Source organism: Pelmatolapia mariae, linkage group LG22 (assembly GCF_036321145.2).
Source record: "Pelmatolapia mariae isolate MD_Pm_ZW linkage group LG22, Pm_UMD_F_2, whole genome shotgun sequence".
Taxonomy (NCBI): domain Eukaryota; kingdom Metazoa; phylum Chordata; class Actinopteri; order Cichliformes; family Cichlidae; genus Pelmatolapia; species Pelmatolapia mariae.
In genome coordinates this window covers 6,616,109-6,640,911 of record NC_086245.2, presented here as the reverse complement: position 1 = coordinate 6,640,911, position 24,803 = coordinate 6,616,109, and the positions used below count along the sequence as shown (strand labels likewise).

At 40.7% G+C, this 24,803-nt stretch overlaps 1 protein-coding gene across 3 annotated transcripts in view; it reads right to left on the bottom strand.

Annotated features, from left to right (window-relative positions):
- The window catches only part of pvrl2l (PVR cell adhesion molecule related 2 like), a 326,078-nt gene extending 306,829 nt beyond the window's left edge, over window positions 1-19,249 (bottom strand). For all 3 annotated transcript variants that reach the window (XM_065470377.1, XM_065470378.1, XM_065470376.1), the window contains exon 1: window positions 17,030-19,249. In XM_065470377.1, the coding sequence (XP_065326449.1) occupies window positions 17,030-17,117 (88 nt within the window). In that variant the 5' untranslated portion in view covers window positions 17,118-19,249. The remainder of the gene's footprint in view (window positions 1-17,029) is intronic.
- Between the last annotated feature and the right edge of the window lie 5,554 nt (window positions 19,250-24,803).

Here is a 24,803-nt window from a genome sequence, read left to right as displayed (position 1 = left end):
ATTTTGAACTAGTCCATCTGGGTATCCAGTTTCTTCAGGCACAGTACCAGTATTAATAACTGCTGGGTTTTTGCACTGTCACCTCTTATGTTCGAAACCACTGGCCAGCTGTTGCCCCCATGCCTGCATGGGTTCTCTCCTGGTACTTTAACAGTCTCCAAAGATGTGCATGTTGGGTTAATTGCTGATTCTAAAATTACTGTAGGTGTGAACGTGAGCACGATTGGTTGTCTGTGATAGATTAGCGACCTATCCAGAGCATGCATCACCTCTCACCCTTTGAGAGCTGGAATAGGCTCCAGTTTTAATGCACGTGTGTGTATCAGTGGACAAATAGTATTCAGCTGTCTTACTGCTTCTACTCGTGACTAACGCAAGTACATGGGATGCTTTAGTCAGTACTTGGCGCTTTCTCTCTCAATCCATCATCCACACATCTGCACAGACATAAAAAGATGATTCCCAGCATGCGTGCAAACACATATGACAAAATACACAAATCCACGCAGACACCGAGGCACACACACACGCACATCCTGCCAACGCCCACACCTCACTGCCAGCAGAGAGAAAAGAGACAGGAGTTGAGAGAGATGACATGGGAAAAGACTTTAAAAAACAGCTTTTATCTGTTTTTTGCAAGAAGAGACTGCGACTGGATAGCTGTCAGGGGGACGCCATTGAGTGGTTCCACCAGACTGAGAGCGAGTATGTGTGTATCTGTGCCTGTAATTACTTCATGTATGTGGCATTGAATCGGTGTGCTGAACGGACAGCGCGGGGACCATTGTCGTGTCTGTGCACAAGCACTTATGCGTGCAAGGCTGCACGCGAAAGAGTATTCACATGTATGACCGCCTTCTATCAGCCAGTCTAAACGCACCAGCAGCCACACTCTCAGAATAAAACATGAGAGCGACAGTGAAAGAGAGCAAGAATAAGGCGAGGTTGAGAGGACAGTGTGGGGGAAGGTTAGGACCCTCACGCTCCTCTTTCACGTGTTCCAGTCCTCCTGTCCTCGCTCACTCCCTGTCATTTCAGAAAGAAAGGAGCCAATAAACTGACACTCAACAGACAGTGTGAGAGTTGTCACAGCGTACTAACCTCAAGATCCCAGAAATTTATTATTTTTTTAAAAAGGAACCAAGAATAGAATCAACAGGATGACGGGTCAGACAGACCTGTCAAGTCAAACACAGAGTGAACCCAGAGCCCTAAGTAATAGCGAGCAAATGGCTATCCCTCTGCGCCGACTGGCTGCATCCGGACTCACGTTCATACTGTGCTAATTGGCATTTAACCCCTCATGGCCGTTGCCTATTTGGTTCTAACAAGCAATTACATCTGACGTACTATCATCTGAAACCATATGAGATCTTATGGAGCAATTACAAGCTTGATGGCACCTTCTGTGCAACCACAGCAAAGAAAATCAGCTGGAAAGTTAACCAATGTACTTTCATTTACAAGCAAATTTGATTTAGTATGCGAAAGGTTTGCATGGCTGCCCATAAAAGTCTGTTTAGTTTTATAACACCAATCACTGTGTAAGAGAATTTCTTTCTCTTACACAGTGATTGAACACAAGATATGCTTTTGTGTGGTACTATGTATTTAAGTAAAACAGACACATAATGTTTATCATTATCTCCACTGTCCTTGGAAGGCTGATCCCACTGTGACAATTATGGAGTAGAATCTCGTACGCAGTCTCATGTACGCCAGGCCTCCCCATCGCCTGATGGGAACATGCCAGGACTGACAACCAACTCTCAAATCTGCAAATGATACAACAGGAAAATTTAAAGGACCAAACTTTTTATTAAGTCTGCTTCATGCCACAAGTTTTAAATTAGATGCAGGTAGAGATATTGGATAATATCACCCAATATCGGCATATCACAGAGGTTGTAGATGCTTAAAACTTATGAGATAATAAACATCCTTCTTTTGCTGCAAAAAGCAGAGGATTCGCAAAGCTAAGAAAAAAAGTGTTGTCTAGTAAAAAAAGAAAAGAAAAAAAAAGAAGAAGTCAAAGCCAACAAGTAAACACAGATGCTGTGAAATTTCATTTTGAACTTTTTGCCTCCTGCATTAAAAATGCAGAAGGCAGACATTAACTCAAATGCCAGAATTAGGTGCTTTAGGTACTCAAGAGAGTCTGGGGGGAAAAACGGTATTAAAAAAAACAAAAAAAAAAACAATGATTCCTTTGATTCTGCAATCTTAAGCCTCTGCACAGTCTCTGGCTGCATGTTGTGATAAAATTAATAGAAAATACTGCAGATACCACCAACTTCTGGTTGAAATTCCATCTCACAAAGATGAGAATAAATAACTTCCTCACCATTATGTGCCGAGACATCCTCAGAGTTTGGGTCTTGGGCATCTTCTGCTCATTCTCTACTTGGAACCAGCATCATCCATCAACATGGTCTTTTCCACTGCTATACCAGTGACACGTAGCTCTACATTACCACTAAATCCATCGTCCATGAAACTCAATCCACTCTCACCAACAGCCTCACCAAAATTAAATCATGGACTCACTTTGTGAAAGTGAACTAGGATAAAATCCTATGCAATACTCACTTTAAAACCCTTCAATAAGCAGGCTCTCCACTCTGTCTGCTGCTCCACAAAATCCCCAACCTGGAGTAAATCTTGACTTTTTGGGGGTGTTTTTAAGGATTTGTATCGATATTCTTCTTATCTGTGAGGGATTTTCGTACACTTGAATAGCATACTATATGGTGTGGAGATAAAGAGGTAGCCAGTATCACTCACTTTTATTTCAACAAAAAAAAAATAACTGAGCTTATTATGTAACTTCATCTGAAAATGAGACATTAATTAATCTATATGTAAATTAGACTTCGATGTGCCATCATGGCTGGAATCCCAGCAGGGACAGAGAGGCTAGATGCTGGTTGTGGTTAAGATGAAGATGGAGTGTTGGATGGAGCTCCAAGTGACTTGGGTGAGGTGGCGATCAGGTTGGGTTCTGAGTCTGAAAGGGAGACTTGAAGGAAGAGATTTAAACCACGCAGAGTAGAGGCTGATTAGCTCAAAAAAGTCAGACAAGAAGATGATTGGACGAGTGTAATGATGTCAGCACTGAGTTTGACAGTGTGGGAAAGCCCAAGATTCAAGGAAGCAGGCAGATGAGTCCTTACAGATCTCCCTGATTGAACACATAAACCTAATATACGAGTGACCTGCAATTTAGTAATTTGTTTTTAATGGTGTAATCCTCCAAAGAAGACTTTTATAGAGATGTGCCATAATTCGTTTTACTCATTAATAAATTACTTTGGCTGTCGACTGATTTTGTTTAAGCTTTTAGCGAGTGCTGTCATCCCGGTCCTTGTTCTGTCCTCTGTTCCTGTTGGCCGGTTTTATGCCACTGATGACTGTAAGGAACGAATGATGATCCAAACCCTCTCATTAGCACGCGGCCCTTTACACTCCCTTTCATACTGAAAAACGCCTGATTCAATTCCAACCGTATTTAACTTTCAGTTCAGACACGGTCACTTTGTACATTAACAGTCAGAAACCTAGAAGCTTATAGCTTAGACACCCACAGAGTCGAGAGAAATGGCATGCTGCGAAGAGGAGAGGACACACATGAAAGAGCAGCACACATCTCATTAGCACACTTTTCTCTCCGTCCAGCTAACTGGGCAGTCGGCAGTCTACCACCCATCAGGCCGTTTGCATGGTGGGAAACGAGAACAGTTGAAGCATTTCGCTTCCATCCTCAGATGCACCCCTGGGGATTAAGAAATCATCCTCACATTTCGAAAAGCCCACTACCTGGAAATAGACTCTGGGATGAGGGGGTAGAGAGGTCAGAAACCCAGGCACACAAGTCATTTCTATTTTCCAATCCTAGCTCCTTAGTTAATGGAGTTTTTTGAGGTAAGCACAAACACCATGGCAGGGAGGAGGAGAGTCGCTGGCTCAGTGAAATTCACTTTCTCGGCTATGAAAGGAGAGACCATCTCAAAAAATTACATGCTGTGGCGATGGCTAAAACTTTACTTATAAAACAGCAATACAACTTTCCAAACTGTTTTTACAGCTTTAAGCAGTAACAGTACAAATGCTGAAGTCGCTCCTTTGTCACCTTGACACCTATTGTTGGCTTTAGTTGACAGTAATTAGAAATTAAAGCTACAGTTTTACAAAACCTCATCAAATTCGTGTACAGCTCCTGTCAGTAAGCTCACAACAAAAAGTCCATTTCTGATTCTGATTTTTCAAAGGTTAACAATGTAGGGATAAACAAAGTGTAAAGTATTTAACCACAGGCTTCCACACAATGCTGAGCCCCACTTAATTTTACTTCTGAAACACTCTTGTTTCTTTCAGATTCTCTTTTTATACCCAACATTTTACTAATAAAGCTAAAATGTTGGGAGATGTTCTTTCAGGTATTTTTAGCGCTAACTACCTTTTTGTCAAATATGTTGCTGACCTAAAATTCAGATTAAGCACACCCGCAGAACTGTTAGCATTTGTTAGTTTTAACCGTTAACATTTTGCCTTTGTAGTATTATTTAGCATTTTAAATTATTTGAAAATGTCACATTCTTGGGAAACAACGTGGTTCATATCTCAACTTAACTTTATACAAAAACATAACACTTAGATCTTCATTTGTGAAAGTTGGCTAATCCACTCTGATGTGTGATTACTAAATAAAATAAGTTGCAGAGGTTAAGAACTCCCCGCCATGAACTGCAGGGCCTATTGTGGTTGCAATTATTTCTTATTTAAAGGGACCCTGTGCAGGTTTTGACCAGCAGAAGTGCTGTGGAGTGATGGGGATACATATTCCATATACATCTATTAGTGTTGCTAGTGTGGCTAAGACTGCTAGCTAGCAACAATACATGCAAAAATAAAAGAACATAAAATGTTTTAATAAACATGTGTTTAATGTTTACTTTTAAACATGAACTGTATTTTTTAAGTACAGCAGGTAAATATGTGTATGCCAGCATTTTTAAATAAAGGTGTTGTTTTCATTCAATTTTTCAATTTTAAGACTTTTGGCAAACTCGAGGTAAAATATCACAACCTGGTTTAAGGGCGCGCACCGCTTCTCAGTCAGTGCATTACTTTAAATAGGCTCCATTCCCCACAGCATCAAATAGCATAAGCGTATTAGAAAATGGATGGTAGGATATTCCAATTTCAATGTGGCAGGCAGATTAGCAGATTATTGCCATAATTGCCTGGCTCACAATAACACATTATTCATTTTTGCTAGCCAGCTATACTATCCTTCATTGTCCCCAACCTTATTTAAAACCATTTGTCAACCATAGCTTCAGATTTACACTGCTCAGTTTAAGCTCTTTAGTTATTGTTCTTTTTCTATAATGAGCATGCATCTGCACTAATAAATGCATTGAAAATGAACCAGGCTTCTTAAAATAGGAGAAAACATTCAGGGAATGAGAGTCTCCTAATTTAAATCAGACCCTTCTGTGCTATTAAAAAAATGTGAAAACCTGTGAAATAGAAATGTTTTCTCCCATGGAAGCAGTTCATGTGTGACTAGAGTGTACAAGTCTTTTGAGCCACAGTGAAGCACTTTATGTCATTAATGAGTTTCGGGTTTTGACAAGTGCAGTATTATTTAAGTCCATGTGCTATGATCCATTTCCAATATATATTCGGAGATGAGAAAAGAACGATCTCAGGGGTAGAGGAAGAAAAGATGGTTAAAGATGTGCGTGCATGCCTCTGTGTGTCACACTGACTCACATCCTCACCCATCACATAGTCCACAGTGGCTGTATCAGTGCAGCTAACAGAGGGCCTTTGTCACAAGCGCGCACACACACACACAGAGAAATAGCAGACATGCACTTACACGCTATCATAGCAATGTTCTCTTTGTTACCACTTTATCCAAAGAATTGCAACTAAATGCTCGGCCAAAAATCTGCAAATGTAAAACTTCAGTAAATCTAAACTGAACCCTCGAACAGAATCTTAACCTTCTAAATTTCAAGTAGGCAAAAATAGCCAAAAACAGGCTTCACTCTCAGGTTACAAAACTTATACAGATCCTAAGAGAAACTCTTACAAGTACACTCACACTCTCTCTCTCTCACACACACACAGACATTTGTGCAGAGGCATCTGACCACCACGTATATCCTGAGCCCCATGATGCCGACAAGGACACAGCGGTTACAAGGGTGACAGATGTTCAGCAGAAGCTATTTACAAGCACTAGCCTCACTAATCTGTTTTGCACTTTCATTTGGTCTAATTAAGCAGGACTTGGACAGAATCCTCTCTTAGATAAAAAAAAAAAAAAGAAAAGAAAGAAAGAAATAGCCAAACATACTTTAAACGGACTAACTGACAGGTAAGCATCAAAAGCAGCAGGGAGGAGAAATAATGAAATGAGCTATGAGAAGAAAGCCCACAGGGCCTGTAGAAAAACACCAGGCAATATCGAGTCATTTGACAATGATATACCATTAAAGAAGAAAAACCCTGCCTTTGAATAAACCCGGTAATTCTATCATGCAAAAGAAAACCTTTATTGGCGGCCACCAAAAGACCGGATGTCTGCTTCTGTCTGGAATACTGATTAGTTTAATGTCAAAAGAACATCAACGTTTTTCTGTGCAAAAAAAGAAAAACTCAGTTTTGGATTCACGAGAGAAATTCAGCTCAGTGAATTGTGTATTTAAAGAGTTGACCCTCAGATTCAGATCTGAGATAGGAAAGTCAAGAATTAGTTTACTCTAGGCAGGGAGTGGGATGGAGAAGAAACTGAGAAACTAAGAAAGGCAAAACACTGTTCTGCAGCTGTCAAACTAAAACTTTCCACCAACATCTGACTTGGGGAGGTGCAGAAGCATAGATGCAGGAGCACGTAATGAGATTTGGAAGCAACCCCAAGGAAAAGACAAGGGATGAGGAAACCTGGTTCCACATAGGGATATACTGTTTGGATGTGAGATAAAACAGTTATTTTGGGGGTCACGTGGACGGAATTCAGTATACATATACAACTATCACATTGTGGCTTTATACAGTCCTCAGATTACAACATTTTTACTATATACACAATATTTAGTGTTGTGCTAATAGACATGGGAAGGTGTTGACTATGCCACCTGAGTATAACGGACCCATCATGTGTACTTTTGCTAGATTTCACTACTTAAACACTGCATTCCTATAGCACTCTTATAATCATACCATTTTTTAGATTTAAATCAACACAACAGATCTTATTAATTACATGCGTGCTGCCCTGTCAAAACACAGAGCCAAATTTACCCAAACTTGATTTCCAACAGCTTGGTCAAACATTCAGCTTAGTCTTAGCAGTAGCTAATGTAGCCTTGAGCCCCTCGCCACAAGAGCAGATGAGGCGAGAGTTACAGAGCTTTAGCAGGCTCCCTTAATTCCATCCATACAGATTTTAAACTTCAGTCTTCAGCCACCAAACACACACATTTTACACAGTTTCTACTTAAGCCACAAAAGGCTCTATAGAACCCTTTCTACATTCTGTAACTCTTCCTAAGACCTATAAAAAGACTATATATAGAAATGCACTTAGAGGCATCAAGCTATGCAGTTATTTCAATCTCTGGATGACATCTTAACATTAAAGAAAAAGCCTTAAAATGTTTTAAAGTGTGCTATGAGGATAAAGGCATGCACAAAGGTAACAGAAGTAACGCAGAAATGCACTATAGGAAGACTACTATTTAACTTTCTTAAAGGGTACGCTTATCTGCAGGCGGATGTTTCTATTGTTTTTCTAGGTTACTGTTTGCACATTCAAGCATCCGTTTGCTTTGTTTGCTTATTGGTCTGCACATTCAGTGACCTCTCCTAGAGAAGAGAATATTTCAATGTCTCTCACTGAAGCCTGACAGGAAACCAAGTCCTGTTGTTAATATAAATGTAGACTGTTTCCTGTCAGTCACCTGACAGCCACATAAGGCATGACAGTCTCTGCCAGGAAATAATCCCTGAAATATATGCAGCCTGACAAACTTAATTGTCATATCCATGGCTTCTTTTGCATGCAACTGCTTTGTCTGCCAGGACAGCCAATTCATTTGCAGCCAGGTTTGAAATAACCACAGGCTATATATTGAAAAATGACCTAAAAATGATCTAATTACATATGGCATGCATTGCAAAATGATCGGGGGGGAACATACACTAGAAAGAGAAGGTAGTAAATGGGCTGTAACTCTAAATGACACTGGTATTCTCTTTTAATGTGCATGTGACTTGCATACAAATGGGCTGTTTAAACAGTAGTCACTTGTGAACATGGAAAGGGGAAGAGATGTTAGCTTGTATTATGCAAATAAGAAACAACACTGTCAGAGCAGACGCAGCTGATCAGGATGGCTCCCGTCGACAGACGTGCACATGCATGTGCTTGCATCGGGGATGCATTTGGTTGAGGCAATGATATTGAAGATGTTAACAGAGGTGAGAGACGAGCCAGAGTGTTAGACGTGCACAAATCCTTGTCTTCAGCCCAGTTTTATTTTAACATTTCATCAGTACAAACAGATCTCCCACCACCATCACCGACCCACCCTTTCTATCTCTTTATCTCTCTCTCTTTTGCTCATTTGCTCACTCTCTACTGGCTGGTTAGCCACTGACCTCTAGAACTTGTTGCTAGAACAGTCTCCAGGCTGAAAAGCCAAGATACAACCACTTTTTATAATCTTCCAAATCAAATCGATTACTTCAGTGAGATGTTAGCGTTCTTCATTCCCCTAAGACACAGATTTTTCTTTCCATGCTTTTTTTTCACCAAATGTCAGGAAATTACATGAGTTGTAAAACTCTTGAAGTTCAACAGTGAGTTCAACAGTTTGGGAGGTCAAACAGAAGGCTAACATTATGCCACACTGAATGAAGACCTGAAAATGAATATTTGCCATTACAAATAAGAGAAAAAATAAAAAAGGATCCAGGAATAACACCGAAATGCCCTGCCCTTTCTAGAGCTTGCACTTGAACTATAACAGGAAATGACTTCTTTTTTTTTTTTTTAATCATACTGGCTTGCAGGAATAAAAGTCCACAACAGTGAAGTAGGTTTCAATTTCGATTCAATCAACTAGAAGAATGGACATGACCAATTCTGAAACTGACAGACACGAAAAGATTGATAGTAGGTGATGTTATGTTCAGTGTCTTTTTTAGCAAATAAATTTCACTCTGTTATTTGAGATAAAAAACAATCTGTGATCAAGGCCAAAGACTGCATTAAGGCTGAAGCCATTTAATTTTCTCACTTGCGCTGAGAAAGAAGTCTTTCTGCTATGATATAAGATTCCTCTCTTTCACTTAATAAGAAAATATACTGTATTTTTACACCAATATACCACAGTATTAGAACCACGGAGAGGTGATGGGGATAACATTGATCGTCTTATTATAATCCAGTGTTCAGCAGGGAAACAAATGGTCCTGGCATTAATGTGGATGCTACTTGGATGCAGGCAAAAGAAACTATAGCAAAAGCACTCCAATAGCAGTCCACGTCACTATATAACTCCCACCATCCCACCAAACCACAAAAACTGTGTAGGAAGCACCACCAAGAGCCCAAAGCACTGAGACAGTCTCCGGCCTTCTCAGATCCCATTTCAGTCCAGTAGCCTCAGAATCCTTGGAGGCTACAGCGTGTCCTTGACCATGTATCATAAAACCTTATGTATCTCTAATAATATGGTAAAAAGGATTTATTTAGTGGTCAAATAAAAAGAAGTATATCTAAAACCATGCATTTCATTGCTTAAATAAATGGTATCATGTGACCTGTTGACAGAGTGGTAAAAGGTAATGGAAGAGAAATAGACCCTTTTTCCAGTTAATGCAATCTGGTTTAAGAAGGTAATTTTTTATTTTATGAGGATCATAAATGTCAGATGATTCAGTTATTCCTGTTTTAAAATGTATTCTGATGTTTTGTTCATTAAAGACATGGACGCTTTAATTATCTTGCACATTGTCCAGAATGGCTGTCTTTTCACCAACGATTAGCAATGTGCCAATAGTGATTTAGTGACAGCCAACATGGTCCAATTTTGGAAAGCAAGACCGCTGCCTTAAATTTTCTCAGTTGGAAAAAGTCATTGCAGGACCTCCATAATGATGTAAGTGAAGCAAACAATGTTACTGTAATTATTAATCGCCCACATGGGTACAACTGCAAATGTCACAAAGTCACGTCGCAGCCTGACCCGCCGCTGCACTCGCACATAAATGGTAAAAAGCAATTTCCATTTTGTCACCAGCAGGCTATATCTGGAGAGGAAACAGTGACTAAACAGGAGGAAAGGAAGGACGCAGGTCGGTGTGGTCTGTGTAACAGGAATGCTGAGGACAGACTAGGAGACAGAACAGGGACGCTTGTCTAAACACTTTCACACTTTTGAATTTCCCCTCTAGCTCCCTCCCTCCCTTTCTACACAATGAGGCCTAGAAGAACTGAAAGCAGAAGAGTGGATTGAGAGAGGAAGAGCAGGGTTGGGGTGGGGGGTTGTCCTGGCACCCTTTTTAATTCCACCAAAGCTGTTCCAACAAAAGGGCCCCCGCTCGGGAGCCGCCACGGAGCAGCAGCCAGCCAGGCCGACTGAAAATAGGGTCGTGAGCAAAAGAATGAGTGTGAAAAAGAGGGAGAGAGAATAAGACAGGGAGGAAGAATGCCTGAATAAAAGAATGGGAAAATGAAGACTGAGCAGGGTATGAAAGGCCATTTCTTTACTCTGCATGCGGGTAAAAGTCAAACTAGCAAAGGAGGCCACACTGATCGTGTGCGTATGTATGCAAGAGACTTTGTGTGTGCATTTTTAAGTCATCTGCAAAGGCATTCGTGATGCCGTGAAACCTGACTGGACCCTGTAAGAATAAACCGTGCTCCGACCATCCTTGGATCAGCTCCATTGTGATTCATGGCCCCCTTCCTGTTGCTACGCTCTGTAATCCCTCTTCCCACTGACACCTGTTTGCTGTAGAATCACAAAGGAATGCCAAGGTGTTAGCCATGATACGGTTTATGTCTAGAAATGTGATCTGGAATTTGCTTAGTAACCCGTTTCCTCAGAGGTAGAAAAAAAAGAAGATGAAAAAGAAAAAGGAAAATTGCTGACCAAGTGCAGACACATGCTTGCTGGCTCTTTGGCACCCACAGTGATGAAGCAAAGCCTGCTTCCTGTAGTAAGTTGGGCGGATTGAGCTTCTTACATCAACCCAAACTCCAAACTATTCCCACTAATTAGAACTGCACACCTTCTTTTTTAGGACATGCAAAGACATACACACACACGCACAACACAGGCTTGTGATATTGTCTCGGACACAAAAGCTGTATCCATGGCAACAAGTTTAAAATTTCTGAGAGTGACCTACCAAACCAAAGTCTACCTCCGGCCGTAAGAGCTGCACTAGAGATTTTTGAAACTACTTCTTTGATGGCACAAACATAAGACAAACGTATTATGCAAGATCCTGCAATACAAACTCCATAGTTCATCATTCACTGGCCCACAAAGAGTCGTGGGAAGTCATTAAGATTTTAATCTTTGATCAATAACAAAACCTAGAGCCAAAAATTAAGAGTCCAACTTTACCAGAAATGCAAACAAACAAATCACAGTGTGATGCAACTCGAACCATTTAAGAAGTGAAAAGCTGCAATTAAAAGGAAAAGTTATTTTTATAAGCAATAAGACTTCATTTTATGCTGGGTGATAACCATCGCCGCATGTGTCGATTCTGGCACAGACAAAAACAAACCCGTGCAAACACAAACAGCAGCCCATATTACTAAACAGTGTGTGCAGTATGCGAGTCTTTCACAAGCTCTCAATGAGCATCAGCGATCTGCTCCTGATGATTTTCACCCTCAGCAGGAAGAGCCTTTGGCATTTGAGTCTTGAGCCTTTTAACTGCAGGTCCCAATGTGAGAGCAGCCTGTATTGTGGCGGGTGTCAGATTAAACTTGACTTAAGCTGTTTTCGCACACAAACTCAGGACAGCGTTTCCCTTTCTCACATTTAGCACACAACAGGACACACTCTCAACAGCTGTAAATAGTCTAGTCCTGGCAAGAGTGCTGGCTAGGTAAAACATACAAGCGGCAGGATGCAAAGTCCACCAGCTTTCTGTAAAATCTCCAGGAAAATACCGACTCAGTTCTCAATCAAATATCACACAGGCTTAGTAAAAAGAAGCTGACAGGCTAAAGATGTCAGATGGTTGAATAATGTTTGAAATGTTTTGGACCCCAACGCATGTGTGAAAATAACTTTACTGTATGACTTTGCAACTGATTTTTCTTACGTTTCAGTAGTTTTGATTACTGTAGTCTGTTGCCATGCCCTGGATAATAATGGCTTCTTTAGCAGCCACTGGCTCTTCAGCAAATAAGACATTTAAATATGGCAGCGCCTGATGCTAAACCATTGTGTCACATCAATCACTCAGTGTGATTGTGTGACGAAGAGTTGGAAGACTGAAAACAGTGCAGTTGCTTTTTGATTTCTCTTTTTCCCGTGACAAATGGGGAAATAAATAACAACGACATTTAAAAACCATTCACATTGCACATCTGCTAAACTGTCATTTTTAAACATCGGTATCAGCCTAGACTTTCCCGACTGGTGTGTCCTTAAGTATTCTGTTCAGCAAGGTCATTAGTGTTATGAATATAAAGGTTTTTAACATTTAGGGGGAAAATATCACATGCTAAAAACACATCATTAAGCCCTTCCGAGTAGGAGCTAGCAGAGCATCCAGCTGCTTTGCATGGTCGTTGACATTTTAACCCAGCAATGATACCTATGATCAACTCTCATGGCAACAATGACAACAATGACAACCGCTGCCTCAAACCTCTCCACAAACACACAGAGCATCAGTTCTCCCCAGATACACTTCTTGACATTTTGTCTGTCTGACATCATCGACCACAGTGGGTCTGGGACCTTTGCGCTACAGACCACTTTTTAAAGCTAACAGAGGCTCCAGGGTCAGGTTGCTACATAGTATTCAACCAGGATTTATGCAAAGAAGCAAAATATGTTTTTTAAACTGAGAAAATTGCCGGAATATTTTATTCAAACTGCCCTTTGCTTTTGAAAAAAAATTGGATTTTTTTTAAAGCCTCTAGGCTTATTCCAGTTATTAATAAATGAAAATATCCTGCATGGAGAAAAATTAAAATAACTGTGCGCCTATCCCAAAGGCCAAGAGCGCACAATCGGCTGTAATGTGCAGCTCACAGATGAACGTCTTGAACTCTTGCTTTTTTTTAAATTTTATATTGTTTCTGAATTTTAATTACAGCAGTAAAACTGGCTGTGCATCCCTCTATCCTTTGCCGTTTATCCAGAGTCGGCCTGCAGCGGTCGCATGCAAAGCGAGGTTGTCCAGATGTCGCTGTCTAAACCTTCAATTTTTAGCTCCTCCTGGGGGATCCAGAGCCATTCCCAGGCCAGATGAGATGCTCTATATAGGGTCTCTAGTGCATATCTGGATGTTAATTTTAAAATTCGGCCAGAGCTATGTCCAATATATGTTTTTGTTTTTGTTTTTTTAATTGAAGGCGTGACGAGGTAAAAAGAAAGGCAGATGTATGTTTTGGGTTTTGCCCTTTAAGGCAAGAAGGTAGGTCAACATGAATGTTTAAGACTTTTTCATCCCTGAGATCCTCTGCAGTGATTCCCACATGGAGTAAAACCATCACAGATGGATACTGGAGCTTGAGTAGCACTGGCTACACAAATATGCAAACAACAACATAGCGCAATGCAAAGCTAAAGATGAGTCATTAATAAGAGCTCTCGATAATCAGGCTGTGCTGCTCTGAGGGCGATAATCATCGGCCGCCTGCTCTCCAAGTGATAAGCTAATCAGCCCTCCGTCTCTGCAGAGCCGTCGAGGGGACTCATCATCATTGACATTTCAGCACAGGATCGGGCCTATTGAGACACGAAGGGGAGGGGGTGGTTACCTAAAGAGACTTAATTATCATTGCTGCACAATGATATCCTCTTAACTCTATTTTGCCTTTTTTATGAAGGTTAACATTCCTCTTTCAATATTACAGTCAAGGTTTCACGGCTGCCGTTGACCCCTTTTGCAAAGTGCTTGTTAATTTTCCACATAATTACACAATTGCATTTGCCATGTAAACATACAATGATCATCTATGCACACAACTCGCTTTTGAATTGTTTCCTCATATGCCAGGGCAATCTTGGAAAAATCAAGCCTCTGTCAGCAGCTCGCTTTCTAAGCAGCTGCAGTGTGAGTGTAGATGTTCTTCCTCAGACGAGACAGTTGTGTTGTTGCATGTTAAAATGAATTCATAACCTGTGGGGATACTGTCATGACAATCTGACAGCTTTTTAACAATACAGACCCAATGTAGCAGAGTCTCAGCTGAATATCTGTCATCCTCTCACCAACCTGTGTTAGAGAGCTTACAGCATGGGGTCTAAAGCAGAACGCTCTCCTTCACTGGGGTTTTCTCATTCTTACGTTGCTCCAAATACGCAGGAAGAGAAAGAATGTCATTACACAGCTAGTTCTAATAGAGATTAAATCTTCCTCCTGCCTTGTAAACTCGGCGCCAATAACAGTTCACGCCATCACCGGTTATGCAACAGATGCTACAGCAAAATGCAAAGAAGGATTCTGTGGCTCCCCGGCTCGAAATAACTTGCCCTCCCGTTTGCTTTGATCTCACAGGCATGTCTCCAAGGTGCGTCAAGGCACAAGATGACATATCTTCCAGCTCCATAATGACCCATCTTCTTTTTCCTCAGTGACAATTTTGGAGAGCTCTGACAGATGATATTAGTTATACCCAGGTGCAAACAACAGGCTGACAGATTCATGCTGACAGAGCAGGCTAACGCCGATCACTATAGCCCGACTACCTGCTGTTATAAATATTGGAGCTGGTTCCAGTGGGGGGAAAAAAAACTTTCAAAGTAGTTTCTGTTGGGGATTACAGCATATTTGTAAATTCTTGTGGTTCTTCTTGTCTGAATAATCTGAAAAACTGGTTTGCAACTGTGAAAATTCCCGTAAACAGCCGCTGAAGTTGATAAAGACTTTGGAAAGTCCCAAGAATGTACACGAGTTGCTGAGTGTGCACATTAAATTAAATATTTAGTTGAATGTAAGGTACTTTTGAGAAACCATGCACATTCATGTGACATAGCATTGTTTGTTTTACTAATGTTTAATCTGTAACACGTTAAAAGGACATAACTGAGAGTTCCAGTGTGCAGACTGACTTTGACTAGTTAGAAAAGCCATTCAAGGGCAATAAAACTGATAACAAGTCAGGTACGTCAATATGCCATATAAACAGCAATAAACTACAACACATAATCTCTGTTGTTTTATCATCTCGACTTGAAATCACAAATACAACAAAATCAGAGTAAAGACTTTCCAGCACAGGGAAACAGAATCATGAAAAACCTCATAAATGCAGCGATAACCTTGTCTTTTAGTGACCTTTCCCGTACGCGATTACTGTTATTTCTATCCATCAAAGGTGCATTTTATAGTGACAGCAAAGTGTTTCTGTTATTCATGAGCAGGTTTATTTATACCTGCTTTTATTTTATGGAAAACGTTGTCACTGTTTCCTTAATAATCCCATTATGTCTCTGTGCCACTCGACAACTTCACAGTGACGTTATTTTTGGCACATGTTTATTCGCTGAGTGTCAAAGGTGCTGATCAGGAAGCTTTTTAGTTTAAAGATGAAATCCATCAATCAAGCTGCTCTTTGTGGCTCACTGTGCTGCATCCAGGATTTCACGTACAATCATTGTAAATCCTTCTCTATCCAAACACAGGATATTGCTCTAACTTATTTCTTATAGGTTTTATAAAACACTCCCACAGTGTCTTGCATTGTGCTTACATCACTTAACAGTAAGTTTACAGCACCATTCAGCTGATACTTGCTGATACCATCAGTCAATATTGGCCACAGTTACATCTATCACTGCACAGAGGCAGATATATAGAAAGTGGAGTTAAAGTTTTTATGACCCCTATCTCACTTTATTCAACTCTGAGTGTTTTACATGTGTTTTATTTGGGTTTAAGCTGTCTAATTTAAAAAAAAAAAAAAAAAAGCACTGAACATTTAATTTTTTTCAGATATTTTACTCTAAACGTGCTGGTATTGGTCTCTTAATTGACTACAGGGTGCCTTATATCATAATATTAATATTTAAGTCATTTTATCTTCTTAAATTTGTATGCACTGCATGTTTGCAAGGCTTCTGCCATGATTCTGGAGTTCGTGTATTTTTCATACAGTTCGTGTAGTCGATATTCATGCAGCCCTCTTGACAAGGTGTTTATTCCTGAAGGGCCACCTCAAGAGCAGGGGCCGAGCCATTCTCATCCCCTGCAGAGAACGCGTTTCCCCATCAACACCCTGTTGCTCCGCACGACGAGGACCAATTTTTGTCATTACTCTAATGGTTAGTAAACGGACCGGCAGTTGTGATTGCGCCCCATTTCACGGCCACGCTTCCCGACAGGTAAACACAGATTTCAGGTCAGCCGTGCTGTAAGGGTTTGTAGCGGCTCAGGGAGGATTAGGTTTCCTGAACAGTCACCTGCCGACGAAAGCGGCGAGGAATTAGGACAAACACCGCAAACCAGGAGAGCCACACCTCGCTTGTCGTGGCTTACCGAAACTCAACACACACACATGCACACACGGATCTGATGTAGAGCTCGGACAATAAACTTTTACAACAGGTCTCGGCGCTCTGAGCAGCAGCCAGAGAGGACGCGGAGACGTGACACAGTCAAACATCCAGCACTCCCGGAACGCGGGCTGCCCTCCTGGAAAAGTGCCGGGGGTTGCTACATTCAGAGAACAAGAGGCTACAGGAGGCGAAGAACTGACGGGACTTCCATTGTAAGAAACACAGCTGGGCTCGTTCACTCTTACCTTGGGCTGCAAGGAGGACCGCTACTGCCACCAGCCAAGCGTTTCTCACCGGATACACCGGGCAGCGCGCTGCGTAATCTCTCGCCATTCTTATACACAGGAGATAAGGTGGACGTAATATCCACAACAGCACCGTGCGTTTCAGCCGGGCTCCAAATTATTCCTTCTCCGATCAGCCAAGAAACTTCGAGCTCAGTTCAGACCGCCTGCGCTGAAAGCAGCCAAGTTACAGCTTCTCTGTCCTCCTGCCGCTCTGAGCGTGCCTCTCCTCAGTCTGGACCGTGATTAGTTTCTCTGTCCTTTGCTTTAATTCTGTTAATGACAGGAAGAGTCAGAGCCCTCCCCGCGTGGACCGGCCGCAGTGCGCAGGCAGCCCGCGGCTGTGTTTTTGTGCCGGTGCGTCTTGTACAAGGCGAGCGGAGCGAAATGGAAACAAAGTGTGGACGGAGTGTGTGTGAGAGTGCTGGAGCTCCGTGTGTCTGATGCGGAGAGCTGAGTGGGGGAATATCAAAGTGATGTCAGCAGAGCGTCACCAAGAGGACTTCAACCGCAATACTGAACCCTCACAGCCACAGACGCACAATCCGAGCGCGGTGCAGTTTAAAAGGTTTGATATACAGAAGGGACGCGTCCGCATACCTGTGCTGTGAGCTTCGGGTGTGTTCTGCTGACACCTGCCGCTTGTTCGTGTATATGTGCGCGCGCACGTGTGTGTGTGTGTTGGAGCAGATTTTCACAGTTGGAGATGGAGCATAGCTATTGGTGGTCAACATTCGTCGTGATACAAACAGAGTAACGACATAGAATCTTTTAAGCAGTTAAGTATTTTAATTTCATGCTTATAATATTTTTTTATTTGTTTCTGTTTCACTTTTCAGCGAAGATTCCGTACTTTCCCCTGAGCTGCCGCTTATTCACAGGGTTACTGGTTATTTCCGGATTTCCCATAAGCTAGTGTTGGGGAACTACTTATAATCCAATCTCACCTTTTTATTTAGGGCAAGCAAAAAAACAAGTAGCCTGCCATACTCTACAAGCAGGGTTCTTAAATTGAAGTCCCCAGGCTTCTGGGTAATATTTTCTGCAGCCCTTAATCGTGTGGAGGTTACATTACTGTACATTTATTTAATCCACAATTCGTGTTATTTTCTGAACAAATGTCCTACAAATTCTGAGTATTTTAGGTCTGCGTTTTCCCCAACTCTCTGTAACATACTTCATGCACTCAACCATCAGAAGTTTGAGCTCCCCTGCACTCAAGCTAAATTTTTGACAGCAAATTTCCCTTTATGGAAGAGACCATCTAACATTTAATTGTTGATTTTTGGATTGTATTAATAATTAAATTATCTATGATAATAGCTTTTGTTATACTAATTTTAACAGACCACCTCTGTTGCCACATTTTCTACTACTGATTAATCACAGTTTGTTCATCATTTAGAAACAAATGAAATGATGAAAATGTTTGCAATGAAAGCAGTGTCTTCACATTGGTTACTCTGTCTGACCAGCAGCCAAGAAATCATCAGAGTAATTTATTAAAACCACAGAAAAGCTTTGTCAGCAAATGGTAGCTGAAGCTTGTTATCATGGTTCAAAGTCATTATTGACTTCTGCCTGTCGATTTAGTGATAAATCATCTGACTATGTGAGTGCGGACTATAGTAAACAGTAGACATCACCGAGGGGGGTTTAGTGTGCCTGTTATGAATCAATAAAGGTCATATTGTTCACATCAGATGTGATGTCTCAGTGGACTTCACAGAAAGATTATTGTATAATTGTAATGGTTTTCTAGCCAAAGTTTTCTAAGAACTGAGGGGAAACAGGTGCTCAGCTCACAGGGGAAACCTTGTTGAAGGCGTTCCAAAGAGAGACAAACCCTTCTGTAGTTGGGATAAGAGACCTTTCAACTATGCAAGGTGACAAAAAAATAGATACTGATATGTGTAATAATGCAGCACAAATCTAATATTCCAGAAGATTAACTCAAAACATTTGGTTAAAGAGAATGTGAAATGTGACTTACTGTATATAAGCTTGATATCCTATCATCATTGCTCAAAAGGAGACAAAAATATTGGGAGAAACATCTCATGGAAACATCAAAGAGATGGTAAGCTACTGTTAATGCAAATGCAAACCATCAAACAGAGAAAACTACACTTTCAAATCCAGATTTCAATTTATAGAATCCAGATATTCGCTGTTTTATTCTTTGAGGTGTATGTTTAATGATATCTGATGTAAAAATATTCATTTAGCTTCTTTTTTTGGTTGTTGTGGTGTAAATTAATCCCAAAGTACTGCACAACAACAATTTGACTTTTAGAAAAGCTTTGGAAACAACTCAAACCTCTGTCATCTGCATAAATATTCAGATTTCCACTTTATATGATGTATTTTGTTTCTTTGTCCAAAAGAAGTTCAAAAGAAATTGCACACATAAATTCAGGTTTGCAACACACAAGAAAAAGCTGTAAGGGATTGCAGTGGTGGGGGTTAAGTCTCTCTAGATGGATGCATTTACTTTGTTGTCCCTTCCACAGAAACAGTGATGCTGAGGGTTTTTTTAAAGACAGAAATGGTTCTCCTCCACACACAGAGGACGTTTGCCTGTCTGTTTAAGACGATAAGGACCATCTTTGAAGTCCACTGCAGTGCTTTTTAAAGTTTCTGCTGAAATAAGTTGTACCAGCAGATTGACTGAGAAACTTACTCTGTTCACAGCAACACACTGTAGAGGCGAAGCTCAATTAACTGTGTGATTGAGTCATAACTCCAAAACATTGCAGTGGGAAATATTTCTAGTGCTGCTTGTGTTTTATAGTGATTTAAAATAAAACACTATCCAATAGATAGTATTGGATAATCTTTAGTTCATGCCAGTAAATACAGCCATGCCAGTGGCTGTTTATTCACACATTGGATGGCTAGATGGAATAATGGTAACATCAATTCAGTCGTTTCAGAAACAGACAGTTCGACTAAATTACTTAAAAGTTGTAAATAAACTTTTAGTAGCCAAGTCTGCCTCCTTGATTGCACCCCTAGCACGTTGGAAGTGATTCATGTGGCACGCAGACAGGACATGCTGAAAGTTTTGCAGGTAATGTGAGAACCGGTTTTCTGTAAAACGCACAAGTGGGGTAGGTTAGTAATCAGATTTGCCTTTGATGTCTTTGTGTTTCTCTGATCCCTTAAGTGTACTTTTAAAATGCTGTTCAAATATCAGGTTACATTTGTACGTACCCACCAAATCAGTGTTTTTCATATGACGTAAATGAAAGCAGCTGCCTCTAAATAATCAGGGTTTTGATTTACAAGAGGTAAATCACAGTTCACCATTGTGAAATAGTAGTTAAATAGTTAACTAGTTTAAAAACAGGGACCAGATCTGTGAACACTGGCAGCCAGTTACCCAGAGTCTCCCTACAGGTGACCGGTAAAAGTGGCCGAGGGTGTTGCATGCTCCTGGTTTAGGGTCACTGAGCAGTGCTTATGTTGTAGTTGTAAAGAGGTGTGTTGACCAAAAACTATGTTCATGTAATCAGGCTGTATGTGTTTTATCATAGCTAATTACCTGTTCACCCACATAATTAGAATCTGGACTTACAGCAGACAGTCTTTCTTAGAATGAGTCTCACAGTCTGACAGAGAATAAAAAGGAAACAGATTTAACGAGGATGTACTTATCGCTTTTAAAATATTTATTTGGTAAATGGTTTTTGCTCAGCAAGTCACACTTGGAAAGCATTTTTTGGAAGGTCACCCAGGAGTCAAACCTCCAGCCTCACAATTAACGGTCATCCAGCTCCATCTGAGCTGCAGCTGCCTTCTAGTGCAACACCAAACAAATAAAATAAGACATATTTTTCATACTCTAAACACTCTCAGAGCCTTGCCTGTGGTGAAAATGTATTTAAAGGCTTAAATAAAACATTGAGTAAGTTATCCTTTGCCTCCCCATACTGATATCAATATGATAAAAGATCCGGTTTTGCAGCTTACAGTAACAATGATGCCATCGTGCTCCCACACCATCTGCAGTATCACAACAATCCCACTTATTCCAAAACCAGCAATCACTGTCACAGTGAAAACAACTCTTCATCACCCAGTCACAATACCCACCTGTCTTTTCCAGCTGCAGTGTTACAGTGTAATGCACTCTTTGCTTGAGCACCATGATTTTTGCTTCAAGAAAACCAAATAACCACCTCTTTTATAGTGGAAAATGAATATAGGTCTCCCTGCACCTTCACTATTCAAAACATTTTACTGAAAAATAGCATGCACAACTGCCCTCTGAGAAGCTCACCTCCCTGCATACCTCTAAAACCATCCCCACGAAGCTCCCACCATTTTGCTGGGTGGCGTACCCAGCCGCCCACCTCTCCATTATCACCTCATTAGCGGGCTGCAAACTGGCCCACCCTCCATTTTGGCTCCAGCCTCAATCAGCCCATTAATCACAGCAGAGCAGGGAAACCTTCTGTCCTCTGAAGACTCGCAATGTATTCTGCTGGCCCCTGCTGTGTGTGTGTGTCTGTGTGTGTTTGTGTGTGTATGGTCCTGCTGCAGCATACAAATGATCCAGCTATATCCTGCCATCTGTTGACTGCTAAAAGTAATGCTTCTACACTGACATACATAAAGTTCATAATGTTTTCTGTCTCTCTTTTCATCTTTATCTAAACACATAATTACGTGATTCAAGGTTTATCTCAGCAAAAGAACAGATGGAATAAAGCATGCAATCACTGCAAGTCTTCATAATTAAACAACAAAGTGGTTGTTAGTCCAAATTCAGCTCATGAGAGTATTTGCACGAACTATCAATGTGGTTGAAGAATTCATCATTTTGAGCCACCTACCTTTAAAAAAGGGCGTGGAAAGATTTTCTTTATATTATTCTGCTTGAACTTTCAAAGTACTAAAATATGTTACACTACAACTGGACCCAAGTCCTTAATATAGAATGACATTAATGTAGGCAGGTAGAGACTAAAAAAATCAGTGAACTTAAAGTGAAAGTCACATGTAGGGTGTGGAATATTCCACTATCTTTTTTAAAAGGAAAACTGGGAATCCAGACAGAACAACGATGGGTGGATGCATGGATGGATGGATGGATGGATGAATGGTACCTACAATATTTTACAGTACAGTACTGCTGGTGGGCGTTTCTCTGAAACCCCAAATCAACTTTAATATTTTTGAAAACAAAGCCCACCCCCTTGGCCACAGTAACCTCCTACAGCTCAATCCTCCTGCAGCTCATGAAACATGAGAAAGAGCCCAAAGTATTGCCTCATTCCCCAAACTCTCTAAATGCCAGTGTGACTCAGCATCCATGAGATGCACCATAACAAAGCCCAGAGGATCCAAAGTAGCTGCCAGTACCCAGATGTCTGGAATCACAGCATACCCACACTAAGCTACAGTCACACTAGGGAATGCAGTGGTTGGAGACCATGGCAAGGCCAAAACTATTTCAAAAGTGTGCCATAAACTTGCAATCTAGGTGCCTTTAAAATGGTTGCTTCCAAGACAGAAACCAGGTCTGTGCCCACTCCCAGCTAGTTTCCAGCTTCAGAGGATCTTTGGTGTATGGAGCTGGCAATAAAACTGCATTAAGCATAAATTGTGTTTTTAATTGCAGTTGAATGGGGTCAGATTGCCAATTAAATAGAATCTATTTTTAATAATGCAGCAATTAACTGTGATCACTCTATGAATATTGTTTACATACATAGAAATTGACATTAAAAAGAAATTTACATGCACTACTCGCATACAGAGTCCAGCTCCAATCTCAAACATGTAACAATTCAGAAATTCCTCTGGATACCAATGGTGCAGAATGCTGATAAATTAACTTGTTTTAAATAAAACCAAACTGCAACCAGTTGGCAACCAGTTGAGTCGCGCTCCCTATTTTAAAGAGATGCATCACAGACCAGTTGCACTAACTGGTGCAGACTGACTCAGATCGATTGCAAACTTGTTGGAAATCTGTCATTAGATGCCAGTGATTGGCAAACCTTCATCAATCTGTCTGAGAGTGATTATAGTCTAAGTCCGATAGTGATTGTTTGGAGACAATTTCCATGCAATCTCAAGTGATCACCCAGAGGCTGAGCACCAAACCCACAACGTCTGAGTTTTTGCAGAACCATTTTAGTGGCATGAGGAAGACTTACATAACAACAGGCATCTGGATTTAAAGTCAGATCAGAATCTGCAAATACATAAACACTTATTATTATTTTCAGTAGTGGTTATGTCTCCTTTCCAGTTGGGACATTGTAGTTCAGCTTTTAAAACCAGTACTTAAGATTTACTGCAGCTGTGTGCTAACATTATTATTATTATACATGCTCAACCTTGAGAAAAAAAAACACATTTTTTATATTCAAAACCATCACGTGGCTGGCAGATAATCTCTTTTGGCAACAAAATGCAAAAAGGCCACATAAATGCAATTTGGGGGAATTTGTGTGACATAAATAATGAGTAAGCCCTGGCTCCAGGCCTGTGTGGCCCTGTGGAGAAAGCAGAGTAAATTAATCCCCCCTGCTATAACGATGTCGTAAACAAAATCAGAACAACTTTATGTCAACTCATATGCCAAGTGCGGTACGTGGATTTATCTCAGGCACGTTGATGCAAAGATTCATCCTATACTTGTTACTCAAACATACTGTAATTACTGTTACATAAACAAAGAGTGCACTGGCAAATTTAGTAAAAACAGTATTTTCAAGAGCAGAGAAAACTAAAAACATGCTTTGCCAGATCCATTCAGTCCGCTAAGAGAACATCAACTTTATTTTCCTTGAGATTTACATTAAAACATCAAGTCCGCAAGTTTTGGAAATAGTTTAAATGAACTCAGGCAGTAATTTTTATATTATGACTTTATACTTCCCAACTCCCAGGGGCTCCTGTTAAACCAGAGGTTCACTGCCTGGGGTTCAAGATCCCTACTCTAAAGGGACTGTGAAATATTTCAGAGGCCACAAAGTGATTAGCAGAAAAGAGAAGAAAAAAAAACATTTCTGCAACTCACAACAATATTTTCTCCTGACCTTTCTTGTCTTGGCTCATGTTTTTCTCTTTCTTTTCTGAAATAGTTTGCAGTTTAGCCTCTGGAGGCTTAAAAATGTATTAAAATGAAACAATCATCGAAGACAATTTCACTTTTTTGAACTATTCCCAATTCAAACAGTGAGGTCAAAAGTGCATTCTGTACTTTTAAATATGTGCTCAGAAGTCAAAACAGTCGGGAGCCAATGGTTTAAAGATTACAAAAATGGGTGTCTGACTGGGAATATCACTAGAGGCAATACAGTCCCTCTCTTCTCCATCACAGATTGTGCTGATAAGCTTTGAACAGAGCGTTTGAACCCCCTCATGATATTGTACTGAGGCACTCAATTCATGTCAGACTGCAGATGCACTGCAGGTCTGGGAATGTTTAAGTGTCTGTTCTTTAAGAAACACTTAAAAGAAACAGATCTGTTGGCCGTCCTCTGGTTGCAGACGTTTGGTTTACTAAGCTGCTTCCTTCCCGTCACACACAAACAAATCATCTCTTCATCCACCGCTCTATATTCATGCTTTTGCCTTGTATAAAGATTAAACCGGGCTGTCCCTCTAGAGCTGGCTCTTCAATCATCTCGTCTCTCTTGCTGCCATCACCTCTGCCACATCCATCCCTCCAATGCTCCATCTATCCATTCTTTGATCTCTCTCTTTTGCCTTT